General features: G+C 40.6%; 1 protein-coding gene across 36 annotated transcripts in view; it reads left to right on the top strand.

Annotated features, from left to right (window-relative positions):
* The window catches only part of GPHN (gephyrin), a 264,147-nt gene that overhangs the window by 133,789 nt on the left and 114,796 nt on the right, over nucleotides 1-15,562 (top strand). For all 36 annotated transcript variants that reach the window (XM_075843629.1, XM_075843622.1, XM_075843624.1 and 33 more), the window contains exons 6-7: nucleotides 6,749-6,815; nucleotides 11,812-12,084. In XM_075843629.1, the coding sequence (XP_075699744.1) occupies nucleotides 6,749-6,815; nucleotides 11,812-12,084 (340 nt within the window). The remainder of the gene's footprint in view (nucleotides 1-6,748; nucleotides 6,816-11,811; nucleotides 12,085-15,562) is intronic.

Genomic DNA, 15,562 nt, shown 5'->3' on the forward strand with positions numbered 1-15,562 from the left:
TAAAAGTTGAAGTGCACTTGAAGAGGACATGTCGCTAGGTCATATAGGTTGAACTGCTTATTTGAACTGAATAGCGCGGTCTTCCTGATTCCAGCGCCGTCTCCCTGATTCTAGCGCCGGTTTTCTTTCCTTCCTGAACCCCCCTGTTCCAGAGATATGGCCCACTGTTGTGTGGGCTCCCTCTATGCTAATTTGCTGTAGTTGGCCAACAGGGTGTGAACTACTCTCATCCTGCCTAGTGCTGATTGGTCAGCATCTGAGGCAGGGAAGCTAGCTCCGCCCCGTTGGTTAACAAATTAGCATATAGGGAGCCAACACAACAGTGGACCATATTTCTGGAACGGGGTCTAGAAAAAAAAAAACAGCGCTGGAATCAGGGAGTCGGCTCTATTCAGGTCAGTAAACCAGTTCAACTTATATGACCTCGCGACAGGTCCTCTTTAAAGCAGGACTGGACAAATCCCAAAAGCCAGGGAGCCAATGAGATACACTTATTGTATGGCTTCCAAAAAAATTATATTGGTGAGATCCTAAAGTCTATAGTAATTTATCGACCCCTAATTTAAAGCTTCGGTTCACCTTAAAGAAAAGTTCTGACGTCACTGACACACAGCGGAAGATGTCATCAGTGGGGGTCTGTGGCTTCTGACCTCCATCGATTGCAAGGGGATTGCATGCGCATTACTGTGAATGTGGATATTCCGACGACAGACTCGGAGATCTAAAGATCAAGAAGAAGGCGCGTGGAGCAATTCCACTGCACTTTTATTCTAGCAATCCGTGGGATTATAGGGCTCAAACTCCCACCAATTATTTCTTCGAACATGTGACAAATGTTTAAAGGATAAACCTTCCCTTTAAATTATGAAATTTTGATTTAAAGGGAAGCTATCACTAGGTACTTGCTCTACGGTCTACTGGGCAGATTGATATATAGCATTCTGGGAAAAGATTTAGGATAACCTGTATTCTACTGATAGAAAACACTGCTCACTTTTAGCTCAAGAGTCCAGTAGGCGGTCTCCGCCACTGATTGACAGCCTACCCTGTGTAAGACATACAGAAGCAGTTGTCCAGTTGTATATACAGAAGAAGAGTTCAGTGGGAGTTGCAGTAGGACCACCCACTGGACTCTTAAGCCATGAGTGGGCAGGGATTTCCTAGAAAGCTGTATAGCAATCTACTCGGCTCATCCTGCTCTATAACATGCTGCCCGCAGATCGGACATTATGCAGCATGTGACCGGTTCCCTTTAAGACCAGCCTATGTATCTACTTTGGATGTTTTTCGTGGATCATGTGATTTCCATATGTTCTCACATTCTCTGATAGGGAATGCCCGTAGAAGTGCCGGAATGACCTTAGTAGAAGAGCGCGTATACTTTTGTAACTTTGGGGTATATTATTGCTACTTACTCACTGTTTAGTTCTGCCATTATTGCTGATCAATATCTGCCGTCACCTCCAGCAAGAATTGCGCTAACAGTTCCTAGTGTTCCACAGCGGGGGCCGTTCATCACGTTAATGGGAATGTAGTAAATGGATTTCCAATAAAATTGACAATTTGCTTGGGCATGGACATTTATGTCAATAGTTTTGGTGTATTTTTCTAATTTATACAGGATGTGATTATTAATTATTTATCAGTATTCAGAGAGCATTGGGCTGTGAGGTCTCCCATATTTTCATTTCTGGTCTTGATACATCATTATATATACCATCCTGTGTTCTAGTTGAAGTCAAATCAACTCCCCCGCTTGTCCCTACACCAGTTGTCTTGACTTAAAATCATCCTACTCTCTTGTGTCTACAGCTCCTATGAAGACCTATGAATTTCCATGGTTACAGACTACAAGTTACCCTTGTGTAGTCGGATCCTGCAGTCATACTCCCTTCCTACCTATGTTAATAAGGCGTAGGCGATGGGTGGATGGAATAGAGTGCAGGACCAGACTACATTCAGGGTTTGTTTGTAGTCTGTAACCATGGAGACGCATAGGTTTTCATAGGAGCTGTAGACACAAAATGGTAGGAGATTTTTGGTATAGATTATTTGCTAAGTTGCTTCTTTTTTTGTTGTATTGGAGAAGTAACACGTTGGTGGGTATATGTACCCTTTAAGACATACAGTAGGGACTACTATTATTGTGAACAATCTGCATAACCTTACATTTATTAACTTTCATCTAGTGCAGGAAATCCTCTGTGAGTTAAATTCCTGTCCTAGTGAGTGTAGTAGTGGGAGATATTAGGTCTTTAAGGGTTTTCTGTCACTGAATATAGAATGTTTCCACTGGCTGACAGCAAGTAGAGATCTTAAAAATGAAGAGGAGTAAAAAAAACAACAAACTATTGGCATTCGATACCGATTTCTGTTTCTTGTAGTTTGTATACTTGTGTTTCTCAGCTATTTTATTAAAGGAGGGCCTGTCATGTCCCCATAAACGTTAAATTGCGGCTACCAGGGCGTCTTCCCCCTGATTCCAGCGCCGTTTGTTTGATCTCTCTAAGTGCCTCTGTTCCCCCTTAATCAACCCTGTTGGTTCAGCCGCCTGTATGCTGATTCATAAATAAATAGGCGGTCGAAACATATAGGGTGGATTGCGGGGGAACGTAGTGAGATAAAAAAAACAACTGGCGCTGAAATCAGGACCAAGTCTGGAACCTCTTTTAAAGTATTATCTGTGTACTCACTGCAGTATGTGAGGACACTCGCTAACATACATTCCGGTCCCCCGTCACGCCGATTCTGAGATTTTCATAGATTTTTATAGCCTGCCGGGGGACCGGAAGTCTAGTTGCACAGCCTTCTTTGATGACGATGCGACTCTTCGCCATGTGACCGGCCCCGCTGTATTCTATGCACAAGCAGTAGTACAGCGATTACATAGGGTACAGCGGGGCCGGTCACGTGACGGAGTGTCGTGTCGTCATCAAGGAAGACTGTGCCACTAGACTTCCGGTCCCCCGTCAGGCTATAAAAATAGGTGAAAATCTCAGAATCAGCACGACGGGGGACCGGAATGTATATTAGCGAGTGTACTCGGATACTGCGGTGAGAAGAGTTTTCGGTCCCCACATAACTGCTTTAAAGTAATGGACAATTTGTTTTTAGTTTATAAATTTGCTGCTTTTGTTTTTGTAAAATATAGAAGAATGTGTGAAAGCTAAAACAGTTTTTGAGGTTAAAGTTGCAGGAAGGCGTTTTTTTTTTTATACAAACCTGACTTTTATTCTGCTAAACCCTAAAAGGAAGTGAGCGCGCTTGCCGATCCACAGCATCCGATGGTAAAATATGACTTTGTTTCCACAAATGTGTTTTCTTGTAATGTGCCTTTTCTTTAAAACGCATTATTCCTCCTTCCAGGCTGTGGATATTAATACAAATCTGGTCGTTCTTTTTCTTTCTGTTATCCTAATGTTACCGGGACGTGAAGTTTGGGTATTTATCGTTTTAGCAGATCTATAAAACATTTCCACCGCACAGTAATATTGTAATAAATGCTTGTTAGGCAGTCGGCTGTTTTGGCTATCCCAGTTTACAAGGTGCTGCTTTATAATTCTCTTTGTCAGCAGTTCCGTGTGGTTGTCCCTTAGAAAAACAGCAGGGAACGCAGGTAATCTGCGGAGCACGGAAATGAAAAGCGGGATTTATAACTAAGGGGCGAAGAATATTCTTTTCTAGCATTGCTAGGCTGTGAACGTGACTCTGCAATATTGTCACCCAAAGTAAGAGAGGGGGAAGGAGGGTTAGACCTATGATAATTCTCATATCTGCCTATCTCCTGATCTATCTATCTATCTATCTATCTATCTATCTATCTATCTATCTATCTATCTATCTATCTATCTATCTATCTATCACACAAGAGGGTTTGAACAGCATATTCCAGCAAAATGAAAAAAACGTGTTAACAGGTGCAAGTACGCCTGTGACGGCAAAATAATACACGAGAAAATGGCGACAGCTCTCTGCAAACACCAATGGCACATAAAGCACTATATATAAATAAATATACATTACTGCTGAATCTACTAACAATAGTGAGGTTCTTAGAGAACATTTTGCTCAAATTGTGTGAGCCCACCTGCCACGACAAGGCGACCTCTATAAGGTGGGTCCCTACGCTTCTCATACACCCTATCCTGGTTTTTTTATTTTGCTGTAATGTGCTGATCAAACTTTCTTGTGTGTTGTGTGTATATATATATATATGTGGGGTTAGTGACTGCCTCCATTGTTGATCTTGCACTCCTCCCATTCTGCCCTAGGGTGATTTTAATTAGTTTAATTCTAGTTCCTACCTTCCCCGTGTATATTCTGTAGGCTTGGTCCCAGAACGGGGTGTATGAGCAGTGTAGAGACCCACCTTCTAAGTGAGGTCGCCTTGTCGTGGCAGGTGGGCTCACACAATTTGATCAAATCTAAGCTAAGAACCTCCCTATTGTAAGTAGATTCAGCAGTAATGCATATTTATTTATATATAGTATTTAGGTGGCAATGGTGTTCGCAGAGTTCTGTCGCCATTTTCTTGTCCTATCTATCTCTATCATCTATCCAGTGAAATGCTATGTTCTGTGGATTTGTTGTGTGCTGCAGGCACTACACAACCAGTTTTAGGGGGAGGGGCAGTGGGCAGTCACTGCGCCTGATTGACAGCCAGTGAGATATTGGGTAGGCGAAGACCGAAGGCAGGATGAAAAAGTCAGAAATCCAGGATGTGATCGTCACCCTAGCACAGTTCCAGCAGGCAGGATATTACGTGAAATGAGACTAGGCAGAGGCCCACTTCCTGCCCATGCGGAGCCAGTGTATAGAAGAATGTCTGAAATCTGATCACTAAGATTTCACCCGGAGTCTACAAATACTAATTCAGGTGCATGAGCAAACTTTTAGATTTGGCTAAAGGTACACTTTTATTTAAACCACCACTGTCATGGGCATATGGACATCATAGTGGGCATACCCTGCCCTAGACCCCCTCTAATAGCCAGCGGAGAACTGCTAACAAAGAGAGGCAGGTAACTTTCCCCGAGTTTCAGCTTTTGTAATGATCCCAAGTGATTTTAGCCTAGACTGTGGATGTGTTATGTGCAAGATCACAGCTTCATCGTCAGTAGAACCTTCTCAGTTTGCAGAATCCGTCTTTGAGACTTGGCCAGTAGACAATGTGTGACTTAGACCTCAGGCGAAGGATGATAAAAGGAGATCCAGGCAAACAACAAATTGTATTTCATGGGTCACGTGGCCGGCCTTGGGGGTGGGAAACCTGTGTGGTTGTACTGGGCACATCAGCCGTCCCAGCTGATGGGGGCTCCACTGATGGCCTGGCACTGAGGCTTGTGGCCACCACAAATCTTAATATTAACTATTGCATCACAGTATTATTTGAACATTGTATAGCACTGTCATTAGATTGCTTTATGTTGGAAGTTTATATTTGGGCATTGTATCTTGTTGTATTTTTTGAGCATTTTATGGTGGTATATGCCAAGGCATGGTGTGGCACCGCTACTTGGCACTGTACAGTATAGTATTTTCTTTGGTTGCACATATGGTGCTGATACTTAGGTGTCATGCTTTGTGATGGCTATAATTCGGCACTGAATAATATAGTTGTTTTTTTTTACGCTGTATGATCATACATCATATGGGGAGGTGCCAACAGGAGGTACCATATAGGGACCCATACAGGCCAGCCCTGCATGTGCACATACAGATGTGTCCACCCTTACTTTTTCTTGAATGTCGTTAAGTTAAATAATATATCACGATACCAATTCAATACAATATCGCGACATCCAGTAAAAAGTATATGTTAAACATATATGTTTTTTTAACATGGGATTCTATGGGCGACAGATGACCGGTGAATGGCTGTAATGGATGCCATCCGTTGACCAACTGTCGCCGATAGACTCCCATGTTGAAAAACATATACGTTTAACATATAAGTTATTGTACTGAATGGCTGTGACGTATCCGTTTTTTTAACATCAAAGTCTATAGGAGACGGGTGGCTAAAAGATGGCTTCTGTCGGAGGTATATGTTTTTTTTTTACATGTTTGTTTAATATCCTGCTTCGTGCATCTCGGGTTATGTCGGATTTTGTGAGAAAGTAAGGGAAGACACATCTGTAGATCTTCGTGAATATAAACATACACATATATTCATACTCGAAGAAACCCACACACATATATTTAGAGACAGGCATACATATGTAAATACACAGATACACACACAGATACCCACGTGGATACAAATATATTCAGGCGGTCCCCTGTTCCACTACGTTTTAAAATTCGGTCAATAGGAGCCGTGTACAGCTATATACATTCCACCTGCAGCCGCTGACTGCCAAGATTTCAGACCACCCTTTTTGAAATGCCCTTTTAGGGCGTTGAGGTATTAGATGGGACTCTCTCTGTCCATAGCCGAGATCCGTTCTCGCCCTGGGGGACCCAGTACATCCATTATAATCAATAGATGGCCCACTATAAAAACATCTGTCCCTCACAATCAGCTTGTCATCATGGACCAATCAAAAGAAAGGCAATTAAGCATGGGAGGGAACAGTCAAAAGAAAGAGCCAATTAAGCATGGGAGGGAACAGGCAACAGATATATAGAATATTGAAGAAAGTGTTAAAATTAGTTTTTATTATTATTGGATTTTTATTATGAGCCAGGATCATATAAAATGTTGTAGTCTTTGTATTAAATGTTTGGGTTTGCTTTTTCTTATTAGACCAGTGTGTGGAATTAGAGGCAAGACTCTTATCATCAATTTACCGGGAAGCAAGAAAGGTTCACAGGTAAGCTTCACTCCGTATCCCTTATTATCAACCACTGTTAATGGTGCGTTGACCCTCCGTTATGCATTTCTATCATGTTTAAATCCCATAGATACGTAACCCTTTAATGACCAGACCTGAAAAGGCCCGAATGACCATCTACATTTTTTAAGTTTTTGCCTCTCTACCTTCCTGCAGCCATAACTTTTATATTTTTCCTTTGACGTGTCCATATGGGCCTTTGTTTTATGTGGGAGAAATTGTATTTCTTTTTTTGTCATTTATTTTTGCAGCATGAATATAAAAAAAGCGATTTTCCGCAATTTTTTTATATAAGTCACGTTTCACGCTAAATAACCTGTTAAATATGTGTAGAATGTAATATATTTTATACTACATAATGACTTTTTTGTGAACATTTCTTTATTATAATTTTTTTTGTTACATTTTTTTTTAATTTCATGAAGTGATAACTTTTTAGTAACTTTGTTTTATACTTATAATGTGTTAGTAATACTCCTGTATGCTAATACATTACACTGTGTCACTATGACACAGGTTGCTGTTAGGGCAACACATAATGTGTCCCGACAGCAGGCATACTGAACAGACAGTCCTGGGGTCCTTTCTAGGTCCCCAGGACTGACGGCAGGGGGTTACCAGAGTCTTCAATTGCTTCACCGGGTTTCCGGTGACGCGATAGAAGAGGAGGGACCCCTTTGATAATGCCGCTATCAAAGAGTTAAATGGCTGGGGTTGGTGGCGGCTCTAAGAACAGTCGCTATTCGTAACGGCTCCTGCTCAGAGAATGACCGCTTTTGTAAAGACATCGCTGTAGACTCCGAACAGAAAGGCAGTCCAAAAGGCAGAAAGGCACGCCGTCAAAAGGCAGTGGGTGGTGCCGAACAGGTTAAGGGGGTATTCCAGTCAGGGCAAGTGACGACATATCGCCAGGACATGGCGTAACTTGCTAATCGGTGGGAGTATGATCGCTGAGATCGGTAGAATAAAGAGGCCACGTAGCTCTGTGGATCACCGCGACTCCTTATTAATTTCTACCGGCACAGCGGCACTGCCGTCCAGGTACTGCAACTTAGTCCTATTCACTTGTAGGCAGCGGAGAAACACTTCTCTGCAAAATGTCGAATCGGGTGCGGTGCTGTTAAGAGAAAATGCTGGAGGGGCCTCTGCCTCAATGTTCTCGTTATTGGTGAGGGTCCCTACAGTTGGATCCCTACCCATCCCCAAGTGATATGCTGTCACTTGCCCTGACTTGAAAATTCCTTTAAGGAAATGTACCCAAATATATTTTCTTTGAAATTATCGTTCTTCTCTAATTCATTCTACTTTGAAATCTGTCCCTCTGTAAAGAAGATATATCAAAACACAGATATTAGGGCCTTTGTAAGAAAATAATGGGTGCAATAGTACCCACTAAAAGACCACCCTAAACTTTAGAATCAGTGGCTGGCTAGAAGCATGTGCTGTTAGCATCCATTTATCAATACAGCATAGGCAAAGTCTGAATTTCAAATTTTTGGCCAAATCTTTACTTGAAAAAAATCTGAAACTTTATAACATTTTGTACTCAATTAAAATTATTATTTTTTTTTTGCCATCATTGGCTCAAGAGGAAAACCTACTAATTCCATCCTATTATTATTTTTGTTGTTGTTATTATTAATATTATTAGTAAGCCCTTCAGTTATGTCCTAGCCGGAAAGGGGACGTATGGAGCGGGCACACGGGCTGTGCCCACTCCATACTCAGTGGGTGTCGGCTGTATGTCACAATGCGATTTATCTCTGATCCTGGCTGTTTAACTACTTAGATTCCGCGTTCAATAGCAACCACGCCATCTAAGCCGTTCGTAGGGGGCGGACCCCTAGGGAAGCCCATTGGCCCCTCGTGACGCGATTGTGGGGTGCCCATTGTTGTCATGGCAGTCTAGTGTCTGTCATCTTTGTGCTTCGTTTAAGCCTTGCCTGTTTTTTGGACACCTCGTCTCCCACAAAAATGGAATAAAAAGTGTTCAAAAAGTCACGTGCACCCCAAAATGGTACTGCAAAAAACAAACCCTCACACAGCTCAACCGACGGAAAAATAAAAATGTATATGTCTCAGATTGACGATACAAAGCAATATTTTTCTTTTTTTAACGATTAGTTTTTTCTTTGTAAAACATTAGAAGCATCTATATAAATTTGTTAGCGTCATAATCGTGTTGACCCACAGAATAAAGTTACCGCACAGTCAACATCGTACAAAAGAAACCCAAAAAGCAATGGAGGAATTGCTGTTTTTTTACCATTTCCAAAATAATTTTTTCCCGTTTTCCAGTACATTATATGCTATAATAAACGATGGCGTAAAAAAAAACAACACCTTATACGGCTATATTAACAGAAAAATATAAAAGTTATGGCTTTTGCAATATGGGGAGGAAAAAAAACCAAAATATAAATCCTAAAAATGACTGCGGAGGGAAGAGGTTAACAATGTATTATTATTATTTTTGGATAAAGGCAGTGGAATATTTTGGTGCTATAAATGTTGGTGCTATATTAAAACTTAAAAAATATATATACAGTATTGTAGTTATGATCAGGCAAACGGAGTGTAAAAGAGTAGTAGATGGCTCTATATTAAGACAGAGTATTTATATATATAAAGAATAAAAAGGAACAAAAAGACTATAGAATGGACATTTACAATAAAAAACAACATCATTTCATAACACCGCAAAGGATATAAAATTGAATTCAATTTTTCTTTGATTCTTCACCTATTTCCCCCACGGCTTACATATCTGAAATGAAAGCTGTGACGTTAATGGCTTCATTATTTCCTGTGGGCTAAAATATAAATGAGGACTTGATAGCCAATAAATTAATTCTCGGTTTTGCCCGTAGTAAAAGTCCCGCTAATTACGTTTTTTTTCCAAAGCATTTCTTGTGCCTTTAAATAGGCGTTTTAGCTCTCCGAGTCTTTTTATGCAAACAATCCTGCTTGTGGTGTGATCCGTTAGCGTTTCACTTTTCTTAATTAATTTCTATTGTACATTACAGTCCCCGGGGTTAAACATTACCTTTCAAACTATGGAGCTAGAATAATTGCAAATAGGCCACTGAAGGCAGTGTGATATGTAAAATATCACTCCGTTCATCTGGAGATGTGGATAGAATTTATGTTTCTTGTAGGAAAGCCAGGAACGAATCGTACTCCTTCCATCCCATAGATCAGCATTGTAAGGGGCTGTTCACATCTGCGTTGGAGACTCCGTTAGAGGCCTTCGTCACATATCCGGACGAAAATAACGGAAACTATAGCGCAGTATGCTGCACGGTAAAACTAAGGACACCCTGGATTTCATAGGGCGCCGATGGTGTCCGTCGTACAACGGTACCGGTGCTTGACGGAGCAGAACACCGGAAACTTCAACACATGAGTGAACCTGCCATAATAGCCATGCTCAGATTAAAAGAGGGTTTCCAATTTTAGGATTTAAGATTAGTTTATTGGTGGGGGGGTCTAAGGACTCGGACACTATACAATTCCCAGGGAAAAGGGTCTTGTCCGTAAATTCCCATTTGGCTCCTTGAAATCTTATATTTCTAGTACTCCATGTGGGCTGACATGATCAATCAAATTAAAAAGCGTGTGTCACATCATGGTGATGTTCAAGGGGTCTTCCAGGTTTTACCACTGATGGCCTTCATCAATGTGTGATCGAGGGGGCTATGATCCCAACCGATCTGCTAATGAAGTTCAGGATGACGCCATGTCTGAAGGACAAAGATTGGTCGTCTATGTTAAACCATGAAATCCCCTTCAATTCCATGTTATTTTTCAGTTATGAACTTTAGACGGACCTTAGACATCCGTATTGTGGCAGTAACACCCAGACCCCCTCTGTTCTACTGAACTCAACTTGGGTAGGGTTTACTTGGTGGTCTAAGTTCAGCTCAGTTGAACCACTGGGGTTCTGGGTGTGGCAACCAAAACACAGACGCTAATGTGGACATGTCCCATGTTTTTTTACGATACTACATGTGTAGACGAGCAGCATCAAGATAGACAATTCCACACTTCTTGGCGTGGTCCTCGTAAATTCAGAAGTCGAAATACAACACAGAGCTCTACTTCTAGAGATATTTATACGATTCTGTAGAATTCCTTTATTTCAGTGGGTGAGTTCTGCCATATGGCCATCCCACTAACAGTCACTTGGTCCTTGGTCAGAAGTTCTGTAAGTTAAAGCTGAAGCATACTCAATATGTGTACCCAGGGACCCTAAGATTTGTATTTTAGGTTACGTTGAAGAACTTCCATTAGATACACTGCATTAAACGGCGGGGGGACGTCTCCTTTATGTAACGAGGAAACTAATAGCATTGCGTTGGATACAACCAGTATCGTCTTCTAAAGCTGAGTCTATTGGGAAAGTAAATGTTATGTTAATGAATGATAGGACCGTATTTTGTAAGCGCAAAGTACCGGTACCTCAAAAATATGGAAAGCTGTGGCAGCCGTGGCTGGATTAGTGAGTACTTTTCTTCTGAGGGACAGGATATGTGACTCGCACGGTTCCGAGGTTACAAAACCCGGGAAATAGATAAGGAAATGTTGTTATTTTCTGGCTGTTAAGTTATATCCGAATACGTATTAAATTGAAATGTGTAAATATCCATGATATGTGCTGATGCTTGATTCTATTTCAATGACCTTCGACTTCCTACCCCGCGAGCAGCCACCTATGAAACTGTATTAATGTTGGATGTGCATTGTACAAATATGTCTGGAACGGGAAAGGGGGATTGGGGGCTGGGTTTTGGGGTTAATTGAAATGTGTCTATGTTTTGATTTCAAAATTTTATAGGAATTATCGGATTTTAAAAATAAATAAGTAGCTACGTGGGTGACGGATAAACTTTTGTAGTATGTTTTTGGTCTCGATAAGGGATAAAACTTCATTGTTTAAGTTCCGGTTGTGTTTTCTTTCCCCATTTTGGTGCAGGAATGCTTTCAGTTTATACTGCCTGCCCTACCTCACGCTATAGACCTTTTGAGGGACGCCATTGTAAAAGTAAAAGAAGTCCACGATGAGTTGGAAGATTTGCCCTCTCCGCCACCTCCACTCTCTCCTCCACCAACAACAAGTCCTCACAAACAGACCGAAGACAAAGGGGTGCAGTGTGAAGAAGAAGAGGAAGAGAAGAAAGATAGCGGTGTTGCATCTACAGAAGATAGTTCATCTTCACACATAACACCAGCAACAATTGCAGCCAAGGTCAGTTGACGCGCTTAAGACAATCACATATGCACGCTCCTTTTTGTTTGTTTTTTTTTCTTCAAAAATTCATTACAAATCTGTATTCAATTTTAATCTATAGGAGGTTTCCATAACACCCATTCATTTTAATGGAGGGAGATCGCACTTGTGTAGCCCCTACACCATTGATGGTGGGCACCGAAGAGAGTAGAATAGGTAGAGCTTGATGATCCACATTCCTAGTTGTTTCATTAGAAGAGATTGGTGAGGGCCCATCAACAATAACGTAAACTCGGTCCGTACTACTTCTGTATACAGTATATTGCCAAGAATAGGAGCCTATCCCATTAGAGAGAGACTCGAATACCTTTAGTAAGTGTTCTTCTTTCCTCTGATTGCTCCCGTTTCAGATGTAACGTAACGTAGACTAAAAACGTAACTACAAATGAGTCATTGAGCTGGGTAGCCGTTTCACTGTACATACAGGAGTAGTAGTGTAGCACTACTGTAGGCTCAACTCATGGAAATCGACTTTTAGGAACTCAAACTTGCCATAGACATTGGATCATTGTCGGAATATTTATTTTCGAGTTGATAAGAAGCACCAGATATGCCCGACACCCTTTAGAAATAATGTTCCTGTTTGGCCAGTCCAAATCATCTGCAGGATCTAAATATCTTCAGCATATTCAACTATTATAATATTTGTAGGGGGAGATGCAAAGATCTGGCTTTTTCCATCATTTGTAGAACTTAATTTTTTTGTTGTTTTACTAAATGGACTAATAATGAATTGCGGCTTCCTTTGTGTTCCTGTTCACAAAGTTTCCGGGGTGATACAGATTCATATCCGTAAATGTCTCTTCAGCCCATAGATGTTGGGCATAAAAACATTTTGTACAGCGTTTTTGCTCCTATTGGTTTCGAGCCATCCCTACAGCGCCAATGGACCTGCGCGCCGCTGCATGTAAACATTGCTCGAAAAATTGGGTAAGGGAAAAGAAGGAAAAGGGGGGCAAGGACTATATCACCAGGACTAGAGAGGGAGTACTTCTATTGAGTACTCCCTCTCTAGTCCTGGTGATATAGACCCAGCCTGTTACACAGAAGGGTGTCTAGAATCATTAGGAATTGATAATACAATATATAAAGAAATTTACAACAACTATTCTTGTATAAATATTAAGCGGAAAATAAAAAGAAATAAAAATTACTCAATAAACAATATCTGAACATAAAAGATATAGGTAACTTTCCATAGCAATTAAAGGGGACATTGCATTGGATTTCCTTACCCTACTCAATTGTCGGTATCAACAATAATAATTGAAGGCAACCTCAACATAAATATAATAACAGTCTTGCCCCCCTTTTTCCTTACCCAATTTTTCGTGTTTCACATTGGTGGTATACACCTGGGCAAGAACTGATATTCCAAAAAATAATAATAGGAGGGTCTCTCCTTTCTTTTTTCATGTAAACATTGCTGCAACGGTCAGGTCTGTACATGCCTGTCCCCTCACGGTCACGGGACACCCATTCATCGAATAGAGAATGTGTCCCTGCTACGGCTTTGTCACATACTATTTTTTTTTAGAACATTCATTGAGAAAGCCCTCTTATTCTTCATGAGTGAGATGGTTAGATAAAAAAAAAAAAAAAAAACAGGAAATCCCTTTGGGGACTGTGTCATACAAAAATTGTAACAATTTTAAAGCTCATCTTTATTTGATATATGATATTTGGTAGCACTCAAAATTTTAATATTCACATCAGCAAGTGATTCGTGATTGGATGTTGTAATCCGTCAGATGTTCAAAAAACATTTCTTACATGGGACTTCTACGGAAGTGGACATTTTGGTCAAAAAGACCAAATGTTGTCAACCCAATAAAACCTTTGACTAGCTTGAGACCACCACCTCTGTTATCACAAATGTGTTCACAATTCCTTGCCCCCAACCAGTGAACCCAGTGATAATTCACCATGAGAAGTGACTGAAACGAGCAACCCACCATCATACGACAACCAACTAAAGGGTACTTTCACGCATGCCATTTAGACGCAAATTTTTATGCCGTTTTTTTTTAAACCACTTCGTTTTAGCGATTAGTGGGGGGTCTCAGTACTCGGACCCCCACCGATCAAAACTTCTGACATGTCACTATGACATTTCAAAAGTTTTTAAACCGTTTTTAGTTACCCTTTAAAGGGATTTACATAGAGCAGCAATGTTTTATTATCACACTAACATTAACAGCTTCACGCGTTTTACGCGTTTTTTGATGCGTTTTCGGCGCGCCAAGAATTTACCTGAGGCTTCTTTTTTTACTTGACACGTTTTTCCCATTGATATCAATCGGAAGCTTAAAGAATGCATTTCTGACATGTTTTTCGGTGCGTACACGCCATGTGAACAGGGCCTAATAATGTCAATTACATATAGTTACATAGCTTGAAAAAATACATACTTTTATCAAATTAAACATTTCTAGCTGTTTGACCCAGAGGAAGGCAAAGCAAAAACCCCTGAGGATTTGTAGCCAACATCACAGGAGGAAAAAGGAATTCTTTCTTTACCCCACATGGCAGTCCGGCACTTTCTCTGGAACAATTGAATATTATTTACTGCTATATTATAAGTCATTAGATGAGCATTTAGCCCTTTTTTAATTTTCTGTCATTTTCATCTACCAATATGACTTTTTGGGGTAGGGTATTCCAAAAGCTATCTACTCTAACTGTAAAGAATCCTTTCCAGGCTGACATGTTACCATTTACGCCTTAATACTGCACATCATTTTGGCCTTCATGGCCAGACAGTTTTTGACAATTCTCCATACATGTTGGCTAAACGACTAAAACTTTTTTTTTATTTTTTATTCGATCACATGTTTACATCTTTTCTTTTTTTTGTCGTGACCGTAGGACATTGTTTTTTTACTATTTTTTTTTACACACATAGTATTTGACGTTTTTTTATGTAGTAAATATAGATGTTGTTTTTTTGTATTTATTTATAGTTTTAGATTATAACTTTCTTGAGGAAGATCCTGAGGGATTGAAACGTTGCATGCGTGAATAAAGGTTTTTCTACATTTTGGAAGTGCTGCCTCCTTGTCCATTTTTCTGCCTTAGATTGTCACAATCAGGACTATGTTAGGTATAGTTGGTCCTAGCAGCTTCGCCATTTGACCGTTGTCCTGGCAATCACATGAGAGTCGGGACCAGAGGCAGCGGCACTAACACTTCCTCTATTGTATATACAGCGCTCCTTGAGCGCTGTATGTGCAGACACTGAAAAGGCAGGCGTGGTAAAAAAAAAAAAGTTTGTGTCTTCTCTTTATCTGACCTGCCGCCATAAAGAGACATATGGGCAGTATTCAGGGATTGACATAAAAAAGCGGCAGACCAACATAAAAAAAAACAAAAAAAAAAAACGTGAAAAACCATAGGTTCTCTATTACAGCACCGTGCATCGTACCTTACTTTTATT

This window comes from Rhinoderma darwinii, chromosome 12, assembly GCF_050947455.1.
Source record: "Rhinoderma darwinii isolate aRhiDar2 chromosome 12, aRhiDar2.hap1, whole genome shotgun sequence".
Lineage (NCBI taxonomy): Eukaryota > Metazoa > Chordata > Amphibia > Anura > Rhinodermatidae > Rhinoderma > Rhinoderma darwinii.